Genomic DNA, 13,259 nt, shown 5'->3' with positions numbered 1-13,259 from the left:
AATAACAGTTAAAAAGATGTGTGATTTATATGTTTAATGCACAGACTGATTCTTGTTATTGAAATGCAATCTCTTGGGTTAATTATTTGCTTATTATATACAGTTTATTGGATACATGAAATGACTGAAAAAAAAATGTTTCACTGTAGTGACACTGGAATGGAGCAAATTAACAGTCCACACTGATAGATTGTTTCCAAAGAACCAGCTCAGCTGTGAGTAAATGGAAGGTTGATTTGAAGGAGCCCCCCCCCATCCCCCATTGCCCTGCAAAGAAAGGTACCTGAAGGGTGGGGGGAAATGGGGACTGAGGGGGTGCAGACGGGTTTAACAAAATGGAGGAGAGGGACAAAAACATGAGGGAAACTCATAGGCAACCAAACTGAGTAGTGAGTCTTGGGAAAGGATGTAAATGAAGAATTCTGAACCAGGATGTGTTTATTGTCAATATTTAATCCAGTTTCACAAACGTATTTACAAAACATCATTCTCAAATGCTGCTCCTACAATACTTCAAGATCATAGACCATCCATCCATCCATTTTCCAAACCGCTTATCCTACTGGGTCGCGGGGGGTCCGGAGCCTATCCCGGAAGCAATGGGTACGAGGCAGGGAACAACCCAGGACGGGGGGCCAGCCCATCGCAGATCATAGACCATATATTACAAAATATAACAACCATTTTTGTGGATTCAGATTGCTGAAATACCATATCCTGTTTGATAAACAAATTGTAGTTACTGAATTCCAGTAAGATTACATAATCTATCTAACACAGAAGGCTTACACTTCAAATGCAGGACTATACAATATCTTGCCGGCTTTTCCTGCAAAAGCAGAGTTAACAAGCATTAGTAGAACTGACAACTTTAGCAGATACACAGATAAACATGTAGAAAACATTCAAGAAATTAAATTAACAATAAATAACAGTGTTCTGCTGTATTAACATGGATTGTGTCTGGAGCTACATAGAAGGACATAGTAGCAAGATTCTGTGCCTGAAAAACATCACTTTTTAGGATCCTCCTCTGTATCTTCTTATATAAACTGAGGCTCAGCAAGGAGAATTCCTTCCCATGACAACCTAAATCCTCCCGCACAGTAATGACCCCGCTGGAGAATAGTGAGGCACAATCCATTTCATAGTCAGTAAAATCATTGTCCTCTTGCACCCCCAAGTGGCAGGAGGCTGAACGGCACCCTTCTAGCAGCGCATCACGTGGCTGCCATCTTGGAAGCCACCGCAGAGATTAGCGCCGCCCCTCGTCCGCTCCCTTCTTCTGATTGGATGAAGGTGATGTCGCACCCAGGTGTCAGTTCCTGGACAACTGCATGAAACTTCTCCTGAAAACTGGGGAGGGAATTTCAGAGAGAACATTTGGGGGAGCTTAAAGGACAATATTACTGATGCCGTCACCAACATGCATGACGTCTGGCTACAAACAATCCTCCATGAAAAACCAGCGACATGTGGCTTTCTGCTGCCTTACTCACCTCGGGTGCAGTTTGTAGACGGAGCCGTCGATGCCCACGGTTATCTCCAGCAGATCCTGGCAGCGGCTGTCCCGCATGCGATTGATGATGCCGGCAAGCCCGGCTGCGCACATGTGAGCGGAGCGTGTGGAGACGCGCTCACACGCCAGTCGCACGATGTCGCAGTCCAGCTCAGAAGGCATCAGACCCAGCGTCGTCAGGACGTTGTATATCTGCTTCCTGTCACCACAGTCACTGTCAGGAGAGCAAACACTTCTTATAATGAAGCCCTATATTGTAATTATGGGATGCATGGTACCTGGTAATAGTACATCTATAATAAATGATAGTTTAATGTGGAATAGTTCATATAACTATTTTCAGTTAAGGCTTCTTGTTAAAAGGGAAAATACACAAATAGACCAAATTAATGACGATTGTTTTGCTTTCTTTTCATTTTCATAAGTAATATGTTTAAAACAACTCCATTATCTATATCAGTGTTTCTCCACTCTGTCCCTGGAGACCCCCAAAGAGTCCATCATTTTGCACCCTCCCACCTCCCAAGACACCAGTGTTAGATATTTGGTGTTCTTGACTGGCTGGGAACTGTGAGGGAGCAAAAATGTGGATTGTATTGGGGTCCCCGGGAACTGGGTTGAGAAACACTGGTCTAGACCTTCAACAATAAAACCAAATAACAAAAACAGAGTGAGACAAACAGGAATATGGAAAAGGGCATCAAAACAACTGCATTGTTAAAGCAGGACATGCCAGAAATGTACAGAGATCATAAAACACAAACATTTTTTAAGTGTATGAATTCTACTTCTGATATTAATTAACAGCCCAGAAAAAAAATTATCTCTTGATGATATCAAGAAGAGTCAAAATGGAAATGGAAGAGCTGCAGTGAACGAAGGTTTGGCCGTGAGGACCCTGCTCCGCTTCAGTCTTGGGGGTCTGCAGGGTGACCCGGTCTCGGCTTACCTCTCGATCTGTGACACGAAACGGGTCTCGAAGCTGCCCTTGGTCCTCAGCTGCTCAGAGGCCTCGCCGTGAAAGAGCAGGTCCTCGTTGACCAGCTTCAGCAGCACCAGCCGCACCAGTTCGCCCATGTACTTCCCGCTGATGATCTTCTCGAAGCTGCGGGTGAGGAGTTGCGTCACAAGGAGAGAAGCGATGCGTCAAACACACCGCCTTCGCCATATGCCACCCTGGCTGCTATTATGGTGCTTAGCAAACATCCATTAGCGTCGCAGCCCGTAGGTCTGCGGTCTGCGAGGCAGATTGATGGGGGCTTTATGGCAGCCTACTGACAGGACGTCATAAAAAACAACCTGGCTGCCAGGAAACAATGCGAGAGCCAACAGAGGGTAGGATCAGCTGAGGTGAGTTAGCCTGATGGACACCTCTGGACAAAGGTTTGGTCTTCTTAGGAACACAAAACACATGGCTTCCTGTCCCCTAATTGCACCCTGAAGCCTGTTTGCGTGAAGTTGAGCTGGAGATCATGCGTTTTAACATGGATTAATGTGCACTGAACTTGCAGAACGCAAGTCCAATGGTCTCAGTCCTCTGTGTGATGTGTCCATGTGTTTTGGATGAAAAGAATGAAGATATATGTGGGTTTGTGTGTTGGGAAAAACCAGTAGATATGTACATGGATATATCAGAAGACGTAAAATAAGGAAGTGGAGAAAAAGTTGCCCAGGAATGCAATGGGAGTGACTTACAGCTGCTGGCCAGGGTTGAGGGACATTTCGTCTGCTTTGCGGTCGTATTCCAGGCGAAACTCCTCCAGCTCGCCATTGTCCCCAAACGCTCCCCACTCGGTGTTCACACACATGCGCCCCTCGTCACCCTCCACCAGCTCCACCATGTTCATCTCTTCCATGTAACATGCATTGCACCCGGTGCCTAGGAGGAACCCAGCCAATCGGCAACTTAACAAGATGTTGGGTGAAGCAATTTCCAATGATGCCCCAGGGCATGCTCCGAGATTAGCCACTTACCTACAATCATGCCAACTTCACAGTTGCGGTTCTCATAGTAACAAGAGATCATGGTTGCTACGGTGTCATTCACCATGGCGACCACGTCCATCTCAAAGTCCTGAGAAAAACAGAATTCAGTCACTCAGTATATCTAAAAAGATAAGCTGTTGGTGCAGGATGGATGGATTTTAAACATTCCAGTTGACTTTGCTAGTTTAAGTTTAACTACATACATCAGCTGACCAGGATTAGCTGACTCACGCCTCTCCTTTTGATGGCATCTCGGAGAAGTCCCACTACGTTGTTACCCTCTGCTCCCGAGGCTTTGAAACCCTTCGTCCAGTTCAGCAAGATTCCCTGGATGAAGGGTGGGAGAAGGGAGCAGGGGATGGGTGTCACGGCTCACGTTCCTCAGAGTGTCGGCACGGCAAGCCGCCACTGCACCTCTCACCTTGTCGATGTCTTCATGCCGCACAGGGAAGGAGAAGGTGAAGCCGAGGGGTAGCTTCTTGTGCTTCAGCTGGTGCTTAGCCAAGAAGTCAGAGATGCGTTCAGCAATGTAGTCGAAGAGCTTCACAGGAAGGGAGGGAGCACGAGAGACAGAAGGTCAACAACCGGCACTGAGGAGTAACGGCACCTTTCAGACTAACGCGCTCTGGCCCGGCCCACACCATTTCTGCTGTGCCAGTCATGGCATCCTCTGGGATCGAGTACATCTGTTGCTTGGTCTCCAGCTTCCAGCCGGTCTCCTCATCCTCACCAACCTTCACCAGCATCACTCGAAAGTTTGTTCCCCCAAGGTCCAGGGCAAGGAAATCTCCCACCTCTGTGAGGAGCCCCACACCGTCAATGACATTAATAATGCAGGTTCAGTACTCCGGTACCTCCTGTGACTAGTCAGCGGGGGGCTGGTACGTACCCGAGCCCTCGGGGGTGGAGCGCACATAGGTGGGAAGCATTTTGACGCTGGCCTCCTGGTGGGTCTCCAAGCGCAGCCCCCGCTCCATCTCTCGCTGCAGTCGGCACATGACCTCCTCCAGATCGACCTTCTCCAGGTTGAACTCGGACAGTATCTGATCCACCTGGGGCAGCCACCGGTTAAGGGGCTTTCCTTACATGTTCTTTCCTCACAGTTTTTTTTTTTTATTTTCTGCTATAAGTACACTTTGAATCACTTTATGTTATCTTTATATCATTACGTGGGTATGGAAGATGGGTGAAAGGATGAACAAACATTTATTAGCCAACTTATTCCAAAAAAAAATAGCAAATTCAGAGATATATCAGCACTAACATTCTTGCAGTAAACATTCCATCAGGTTGACTTAGCTATTTAGCTCCAATCGGTCTCGCCCACAATGTTGTGTCAGCGGCACGTTTTCCTGTGACCGACTGACAGTGAACTGTAACGACGGACTCCGCCTTACCATAAGGACTCTCTCCACCAAGGAGCTGCGTCGGCGGGCCAGCCTCATCCGCTGAGGGCGGCAGGAACGGGCACAAGGCATGGTCGTGGTGAAGAATGTGCCGGAGAGTAAGTAGAGCTGCTTGTGGGCCGATGGTACCGTGGGGCTGCAAGATCACAACATTTTATTCTGCTTGGACGATGGGAGGAGGGGCCAGGCTTCCAGTAATATTCAGGCACACTAAGGCACACCTACATCACACTCGTTTAGCCACGCCCACTCACCACACCATACCCAAGATTTACACACCATAGCCCTGCGGTCAAGGCTCTGCCTTATCATACTGGGTAAGTCTCTGATCTTGGGTCAGATTGCCACAGAGTCAGGACATGCTGCCAAGGGAGAGTGCTGAGCAGTTATTTTTAGAAAGTTCATCTATCTTATCGTTCATTCCTGACCCTAACCCCAAACCCGGTTCTATTTTTGGTGCACTGTTACGAAAATGTTTCTAATGTTAAAAAATGACCCAAATGGGTCACTGAACGCAGAAATATGCTTGCATTTGAAAAATTCCTTTAAAATGTATTGGTTACCAATCTGCTAAAAGAAAGTGCATTATATGAAACGTAATAAATGTTGTGTTATACAAAAACAATTGCTTATACATGTGTGTAATACAAAAAGTACGCGATCGATAATTGCAAATATGCTGATGCTAGTTATTCTTAAGGAGGTGTCCTTAATGCATAGAAATTTAAAAGGTTGCAAAAACGTTTGACAGACAGGATATTTTAAAAAGTATGTTGCAAAATATATCTGATTAGGTCTAGCCAGTAAATTGACATAATAAAGCTCTTTAGTAGAGTGAATGTGAGTTATGGATTTACTTCAATGATGAATAACATCAAAGCGGGAAGAGAAAAGGCGATTTACTTAATATTTCCTGTCCGGCAGACAGTTCTGTGTTTTCCCGTTAAAACAGTGTTCGTATTTAGCAGTTTCAAATCATATATTTCAATAAATTCCACAACGGTGGCTTCAGTCTCTGACCTTGGTCAAAAGCGATTACTCTGTTTGATCTGGTCAATGTCCTGTCCTGTAAAACCTGCGGTGATGAACCTGAACCTGAGGTGAAGTTAAATATGAAAACTTGTATTATATATATATATATATATATATATATATATATATATATATATATATATATATATATATATATATATATATATATATATGGCCACCTCATGAAATATGGATTATTTTATTTTCTAAGGAGAACCACAGAATAGATGCAACAACCAGTGCCTGTCCCCTGAAGTTGCAGGGAGGCGACCCACTCCTTCACTGGGGTGAACTCCAACATACTGGCACCAAACTGGTCGCCTGTGAGTAGACTCACACGGCGCCTCTCATCAAGTTCGATACCAGAGTAGAATGGAGTCCAGCTTCTCCAGGACTGTGGTTCCAGAGCCCAGGCAGTACGTTGAACAGATGTAGTAGCTGATGATCGCTCCACCATGGTCCCCTCCCTCAAATACCACCCCATCTATAGGCACTTGAACCCCATGGCTTCCCCCCCCCCCCCCATGGGAACCACATAATATTTTGGGTCTGACCTGCCGGACCCCATGGGTAGAGACCCAGTCAGCGGGCTCCCTTTCACATAGCCCTTTTTATTATATGCCATAGGGGTGAATTGCACTTTGCCCTGGGAGACCTTACCAGAGGGAACTGCCTCAGACAGCAGAGATGCACGGATTACAGAGGCAGGCAAACCCTTCACCATGATAAGGTCAGTGAGTTAAAATACTTATGCAACTCTGCTTGTGAGACTGCGCATTTCGCTGTTAATATATACACCTACAATATTCAACATATAGATGATTATTAATTATAATAATTACTATTTCGTTGTTTATTTTTCTAGGCCTGGGCTGAAGGTGTCATTCAGCATGAACCACACATATGACAATATGTTAGACTGTGGTAATTAATTTCCTGCTATTCCGCTTCTTCCCAGCGCAGCGCACGCGAAGAACGTTTTATATAATCATTTTTGTCTCCTGATCGTTCTATTTTTTCCACGTTGCTTGACATGCACCTTTGTTCTATTTTATTTACTTTCATTTCTTATTTTATTTTATTTCATTATTACCCAATACTTTTATCAGGAAAAAAATGTTCAGCGACAAGGTCACTCAACAGAATTTGATATAAAGTTGCAGACTAAGCGTTTCAAATACTACACTAATGGCTACATGGTCTCAGATTGCTTTGTACCTGCAAAAATCTTCAATTATTTATTAAGTATAATACATATTTTTCCCGAGTAATATGTGTGGTCACATGGATTTAGACATTCATAAAATGTGCATTCACACTAATTCACACACTTAATAGGCTTTACGTATTGGCGTATAAGTCATTGCATTTGTTTCACAATCTTAATAATTTAAATCAAGGTTTAAGAAACTCGTGGAAGGGAATCAGTTACTGATGGAAAATCCCAGGTTCGCTCATTATTCATGTAAACCCAAACACTGAGGTAACCCGGATGTGTGCCAAGTGCCTCTAAGTGGACGATTATCACGGTTGATCAGACTCAGTGAGGTGCAAGTTTGCGTGCCGGCCCATGTTAATTTAGCTACTTCAAAATTAGATAATGCCATGACCTAATATACCAAACGGAACAAATCGTGTTAAAACAAATTTAATATCTAAGGCGATCGATTCACGCTGTGCAGAATAACTTTATTAAGGCAGAAATGAAAAATGACCCCGATATTCTGTCCCATGTTGTCTGTAATTCCAGTTTCTAGTCTCATCTCGATGACTTAAGTCCTCCGCATTTATATGTGTATATTCACGTCCCCACGCAAATGATGCAAGACAATTTGACTGGTTTTGGAAGACTGTTTCCTTAGCCTTTGGCCGTGCGAATAAACAAAGGTTTCACTATTTGCTTGGACATTACAACCCATTACTATAGCAACCTACGTACGGTCTGTCAGGGATGAACTTCCCAAGCCGTTAGCATGGAAACTCAGGATTCACTGCCGTCGTATAATGATAACGCAATAAATAGTAAACTGGAACGAAAGAAAATTTGAAAGAGACTTAATAATGATAAGACGTTGCACAAAAAATGTAAAAAAAAAGCAAATATAAACTGATTTTTTTTTCATGACATTAAAAACAGACCAGTTTATTTCTTTTTAAACCATTGGCACAGTATTAAGCGATATTCCATTTGAAATTAAAGTTAATTTTACAAATAAAGACAACTGAATGCGTAGGAATCTCTAGAATCCAATAAACAAGATTGTATTTAAAAAAGATTGTATTTATTTCTATAACAACGTTTCTTTTAATTTATTTTTAGTTCAGTTTATATGTGAACATACGCGTTCAAATTAGTTCATATTTGTGAAGGCTTACTGTTAATGTACTAAACCAGACTAAAGCTGAAAGCTGCCGTTAGAGAGAACTATTAGATAATAAAAGGTCTACGTTATGAATACATTAATAATAAATGAAAATAAGTAGCAGCAGTGACAATAATGTTATTACATAAAACATATAAACTACTGATTCATATTCTATGAGTAATAATTATTAGTATTAATCATTCAGTTTGGAAGGACAAATCACAAACTATGCGGAACTATTGACGCGTGTCTGTGTTGTTGGTCGGAATCTTTGCCGGGGGGCTGCTTTCCGCTTTTGACGTGGTCCGGTAGAAAAGGAAAAGAAGGGAGTTTCTGTTTCCTATCCGATTGACTGTCTTTGGACCTTTAGTGAGTGATTGGAGTAATTGTCAGTTGAATTGTTTATTCTTTATTTGTATTTCTGTATGTTTTTTTTGCTTTTTTGTTGCTGAAGTGTCCTCGCACGAATATCAAGTGTTTAATCTGTTCCTCTCAGGTTCGGAGTTGACTGCTGAAGGCGTGAGAAAAAGGTAGCTAGGATTTGGGGCGACCAGCTGCATCTATATCTTAATAGCAGGAAAAATAACACAGTTTAACAGATTTAGTGCATGCCGTACAAAGGACCAGTGACCTGGTTTAGCTGGCTTTCTTAACAAGGTGGTTGGCAGAGCACTGATCTGACTAAGTATGGGCGTAACGTTGTTGTATTTTTGAAGTAAACCTGCAGCGTTAAGCGTCTTCCCAGAACTGTTGTTCTGTTGGCTTACCAACATAATGTAATTTGCATTTGATCTAATTTAGCTGTTCTTAATTCGTCCTGAATACTTGTTTCGCTTTCGTTCGTGAGTCTTTCTGACACATATGACTGATGATCACGAAGCTATTTTTATCATCGCTGATGTATATCTAAGACGTTCCTTGATCCGTTTCGGTTTTCTCATTACCTTCATATAAGTTTGTGGTAATAATCAAGGGCGATGCTAGTTAAGGTAAGATTGGGAAGCAGAGGAGCCACATTTATCCAGCTCTGAAGTTCAGTAGTGCTTCTTGATAGTCACGAGTTAGGAAATAATCGACAATTTAATATAACTGATTTTGCGAGTGTGATTTTATTTTGGTCCTTTGCCACTGGGGCACATTTTAGCGATCGCGAATCACTGCTGCATGTGGATAGGCGACACTTGGTCTGAGTATCACTTTGTTGATGCAGGGGCTCCCGGGGGGCACAAGCAGAGTCAACATGAAGCTGTACAGCCTGAGTGTCCTTTACAAAGGAATTAATAAATCCAACTTGCTCAAAGCTGCGTATGATCTTTCTTCCTTCAGCTTTTTCCAAAGGTCGAGGTAGGTGGTACAGTCCGTGCTGTCTTATCTGTGTTGTTATCTATAAAAACAGCCTTAAATAATTATGCTGACTCTGTATTGTGCGGTTGTAGGACTGATGTACTTAAGTCATTTATAAAGATCTGTCTGTTGGGTGATTTTTCCAAGCCCCTGTATTCTGTGTTGCCTCTATTGTTACTGTAGCTGAAGATGGGCAGGTATAGGAGCCAGACACTAGCTGTGTATGTGACAGCAGCCCTGCTGTGTCTGTCAGCTTCTCTTATCTGTTAAACATGAAGCTTTAAGTTATAAGTCTGTACCCTGACAAGAGCGGATTGCTTCATTCATATGTGCGGCAATTGTGCTGTTCAGCGTGCAGGAGTTCATGACGTTCACAAGCGCCCTCATCGTGGAACGTTCTTCAACCGGGACACGTTCCTCCATCAAGGAGCAAGGTAGGGGATGGGATGTAGTCCTGCTTCATGGAAAATGTTACCACAAAGATGCTCATAGTCTTAAAAGCAGGTGTTTTTTTGCATTATTATTATTATTATTATTATTATTACTAAACACTTCAGTTTATTTGTTCAGGATGTGGGGTGATTGTGGGGTGAGATGAAGGGAAATTCCCTCAATGATGAAAATGTTTGGATCATGGGAAATGGCCTAAAATAATGTCTTTTTTATCTCTGTACTCGGTGCTTTGAGACATTAATCTAGATTTCAGAGTTTTTTTCTTTATGACCACTGGAAGTGGAGGGACTAAATTGCAGGTCTTGACTAGAGCTTGTCTCAGGCGTTGGTGTTCCCTCCTTTAATGAAAGGTTCCGTGCTTTGGGTGACATTAATCCATGGCTGTCACTTGGCAGTGCTTAGAATTCGAGCTGCAGCAGTAGCGATTCTGATTTAGATTGCAGGGTTTCTCTGCCTGGTCTTTAGACTAAATGGCTTTAGATACATTATTGTTAACTTTCTCCCATGACTGAGAAAACGGCATATTCTGTTTGTGGAATTAAAATGGTGTGTTCTCCCCTTTTTTGGTCTTTGCTGCAAACCCTACTTATCTGCTTAGGGCGGTTATGAGGCACATCTGAGGGAGGGTAGTGAGTATAAGCCTGTGAGCTTTTGACAGTCGTTTTCTTCTGCCAGAGTACCTGTGCCATGTGTACGTCAGGAACGACTCCCTGGGCGGTGTCGTGATTGCGGACAGTGAATATCCATCGCGAGTGTGCTTCACGTTGCTGGATAAGGTGTGTGTCCCGCCTCCATATACCAGCCTCGACGGCATTCTCAGGTGTAGCAGTGATTGTTATCACACTGTCTTCATATTATTATTAACAACAGTATTAATAATATGTTTTTCTATTATGTGCCATTACATTTGCCTGCCTGTCTTATCAGTATTCTGCCGTTGTAAGCTGCCTTCGCTACCAGATCTGTAGGACTCTATTGACCAGAAGGGGGTGCTGTTTGTGAGGCCCGGCTTGTTCCTTTGTGGGCTTTCCCAGGTGTTGGATGAGTTTTCCAGGCAGGTGGACAGCATAGACTGGCCATCTGGTTCTCCAGCCACCATCAGCTACACGGCCTTGGACAGCTACCTCGCCAAGTACCAGGTGAACGCGGAGGGGGGGGCACGGTTTTAGAGCTTCCCTTGGTCAGCTGACTTCTTAGCCTCTTTCTGAGTGGTCGTTGCTTGGTGGCAGTGCCAAGCAGTGTGTTTCAGTGTCCATTTTCTCTTTTGTGGTTGTTAATCGGTCAAATTATGCGATTTTCCCAGAATCCACGAGAGGCCGACGCTATGACCAAAGTGCAGGCGGAGCTGGATGAGACCAAAATCATTTTGGTGCGTTTCCCGATCTAATTGTACCCCTCTTTGTCTGTGTGTCTGAATAATGTCTGTCTGCCACCTCTTTCTTTCTTTCTTTCTTTCTTTCTACCCACTTCTCTCCCCTCCATCCTTCCTACCCATCCATATTCCCTCCTTTCTTACAGTGCCGCGTGTCTCTCTCCTCAGCACAACACGATGGAGTCTCTCCTGGAACGAGGGGAGAAGCTGGATGACCTCGTGCAGAAGTCGGAGCATCTGGGCACACAGTCCAAAGCCTTCTACAAGACGGTGAGAGCGGAGGGCCGGCTCTGCACTCTTAAAAGCTGCGGTTAGAGTGGAGCTTTTTATTTTCCAGCTGAACATTACTGCAGGTTAAGGGTTGTTGGTTTCTGTTCCAGGACCGGATACTTCTTTTGTACCTTTGAAATGGATATTTAATCTGAAACTTAACACTGATATTTAGCAATATATTAAATAATCTATAGACAGCAGGTCCAGATGTTTTTGACTTGTTACTTTGAGATGTACTGTTAGACCAAGGTTTAACTTCCTGTTTAACTGCGTGTGTGTGTGTGTGTGTGTGTGTGTGTGTGTCCATCAGGCGCGGAAGCAGAACTCCTGCTGCGAGGTCATGTGATGGAGATGGACAATCTCGCTAGGCCCTGCCCCCCCCCCCCCCCCCTTCCACAGATACCACTGTTACCGCAAAGGTCCTGGAAACCTGCAGCCATTTCCCGGGGCTCATGAAGCAGCCAGTCTGGGACTTAGCGGTGGACTGGTGGGAAAAATCTACATCTGAGGTCCTGAGGGGGGGTGGGGCATAGAGGGTGGGGGCAGGAGGCACAAAGTCCAACCCATAAGCAAGGCTAAGAGTCTTAGATGAGCCTGAGTCATATATCATGCGTGTGCTTTGCTTCAGAATTGGTTTGGTGCAAAGCTGCTTGAGCGAATATGTGCTGTAAACGAGTCCCCCCCCCCCCTCCTTCTCATTTCTTTCCACAATGTCTGTTGACTGGGTTGGGTGTTAATGTTATTGTGCCATTCAGTGGTTTATAAAAAAGCAAACTAGCCTTGTTATGGTTTTTCTGGCCTTAATTATTCTGAATATTAGATAGGCATTCATATAAAACATATGGTGCTTTTGTCAAGCATAGGAAACTGTGGTCCTTAAGATGCAAACGTTGGTCCTTAATGTGGAGAAGGCACACTTCTGACAGTGATTTATGCTTGCAGGCTGCTGTTGTAGAAGCGCAAGCTGCCTCGACAGACTTTGCCACCAGATGGCGATGTCTCCCGAGTTCTGTCCCTATATTGCGGTCCAGCACATATATGTTGATGTTAGGACCTCTGCACCATGTTGTAGCTTCAAACATCTACCAGGCATTCAGTGTCAGTGTAGCTAACAGCGTCCAAAACTAGTAAAGGGGCTAGAGCATAGAGGTTTGTGAGGGAAAAAGGCGACCTTGGGTGGTGTTTGGGCTCTACGCCGAGAAGATATAGTGGGCTTCTGTGAACCATGACTTACACCAGCTTTTTAAAACATCTGAAAGGATGGTTTTCATGGGCAACTTTGCTGAGCACTGGGCTACGATGGGTGACTGTGGTTTCTCACCACTCAGCACCAACAGAACAAGCTTCTGCATATATGGTAAAACGGGTGGAAATAGTGCAGAACACTATGCACATTAACCTATTCCACAATTATTATTATTATTATTCGTAAGAACGTCTGACTTCTAGTCTTGATGCTTGATTGAGCTGTTGTGAAACAGACGGTTATTACATTTACTAAAAATTGT

General features: G+C 43.9%; 2 protein-coding genes across 7 annotated transcripts; one reads left to right on the top strand and one right to left on the bottom strand.

Moving 5' to 3' along the window:
* Positions 1-442: 442 nt before the first annotated feature.
* gck (glucokinase (hexokinase 4)) lies at positions 443-5,020 on the bottom strand. Of its 2 annotated transcripts, none has more exons than XM_049019995.1 (10): positions 4,903-5,020; positions 4,395-4,557; positions 4,147-4,301; positions 3,927-4,046; positions 3,737-3,832; positions 3,494-3,593; positions 3,215-3,398; positions 2,469-2,624; positions 1,500-1,733; positions 443-1,356 (listed from the first exon to the last, which is right to left on the bottom strand). In XM_049019995.1, the coding sequence occupies exons 1-10, from the start codon at positions 4,981-4,983 to the stop codon at positions 1,221-1,223; spliced, it is 1,425 nt and encodes a 474-aa protein (XP_048875952.1). In that variant the 5' UTR covers positions 4,984-5,020; the 3' UTR covers positions 443-1,220. The 2 variants fall into 2 exon arrangements, with proteins under 2 accessions (XP_048875952.1, XP_048875953.1); XM_049019996.1 differs by lacking the exon at positions 443-1,356 and adding an exon at positions 1,359-1,392.
* Positions 5,021-8,541: 3,521 nt separating this feature from the next.
* ykt6 (YKT6 v-SNARE homolog (S. cerevisiae)) lies at positions 8,542-12,279 on the top strand. Of its 5 annotated transcripts, none has more exons than XM_049019911.1 (9): positions 8,542-8,678; positions 8,806-8,839; positions 9,520-9,653; positions 10,005-10,087; positions 10,782-10,882; positions 11,141-11,245; positions 11,410-11,475; positions 11,647-11,748; positions 12,062-12,279. In XM_049019911.1, the coding sequence occupies exons 3-9, from the start codon at positions 9,550-9,552 to the stop codon at positions 12,095-12,097; spliced, it is 597 nt and encodes a 198-aa protein (XP_048875868.1). In that variant the 5' UTR covers positions 8,542-8,678; positions 8,806-8,839; positions 9,520-9,549; the 3' UTR covers positions 12,098-12,279. The 5 variants fall into 5 exon arrangements, with proteins under 5 accessions (XP_048875868.1, XP_048875871.1, XP_048875869.1 ...); XM_049019913.1 differs by having other exon boundaries at positions 8,578-8,697; XM_049019914.1 differs by lacking the exon at positions 8,806-8,839 and having other exon boundaries at positions 8,557-8,678.
* The last annotated feature ends 980 nt before the right edge of the window (positions 12,280-13,259 follow it).

Source organism: Brienomyrus brachyistius, chromosome 7, assembly GCF_023856365.1.
Source record: "Brienomyrus brachyistius isolate T26 chromosome 7, BBRACH_0.4, whole genome shotgun sequence".
In the NCBI taxonomy this organism is placed as follows: Eukaryota; Metazoa; Chordata; class Actinopteri; order Osteoglossiformes; family Mormyridae; genus Brienomyrus; species Brienomyrus brachyistius.
Note: the sequence above shows the minus strand (reverse complement) of the source record. Positions and strands in the feature narration are given on the sequence as shown.

What these genes read in the sequence shown, in the direction of transcription:
- gck (XM_049019995.1), bottom strand. Translation starts at nt 4,983, where the DNA reads ATGCCTTGTGCCCGTTCCTGCCGCCCTCAGCGGATGAGGCTGGCCCGC. An exon ending in TGACTGGCACAGCAGAAATG is followed by an intron (nt 4,047 to 4,146) that starts GTGTGGGCCGGG and finishes CTTCCTGTGAAG; the next exon opens with CTCTTCGACTACATTGCTGA. An exon ending in GGCATGAAGACATCGACAAG is followed by an intron (nt 3,833 to 3,926) that starts GTGAGAGGTGCA and finishes CCCTTCATCCAG; the next exon opens with GGAATCTTGCTGAACTGGAC.
- ykt6 (XM_049019910.1), top strand. An exon ending in AGCTTTTTCCAAAGGTCGAG is followed by an intron (nt 9,654 to 10,004) that starts GTAGGTGGTACA and finishes TGTGCTGTTCAG; the next exon opens with CGTGCAGGAGTTCATGACGT. An exon ending in CCAAAGCCTTCTACAAGACG is followed by an intron (nt 11,749 to 12,061) that starts GTGAGAGCGGAG and finishes TGTGTCCATCAG; the next exon opens with GCGCGGAAGCAGAACTCCTG.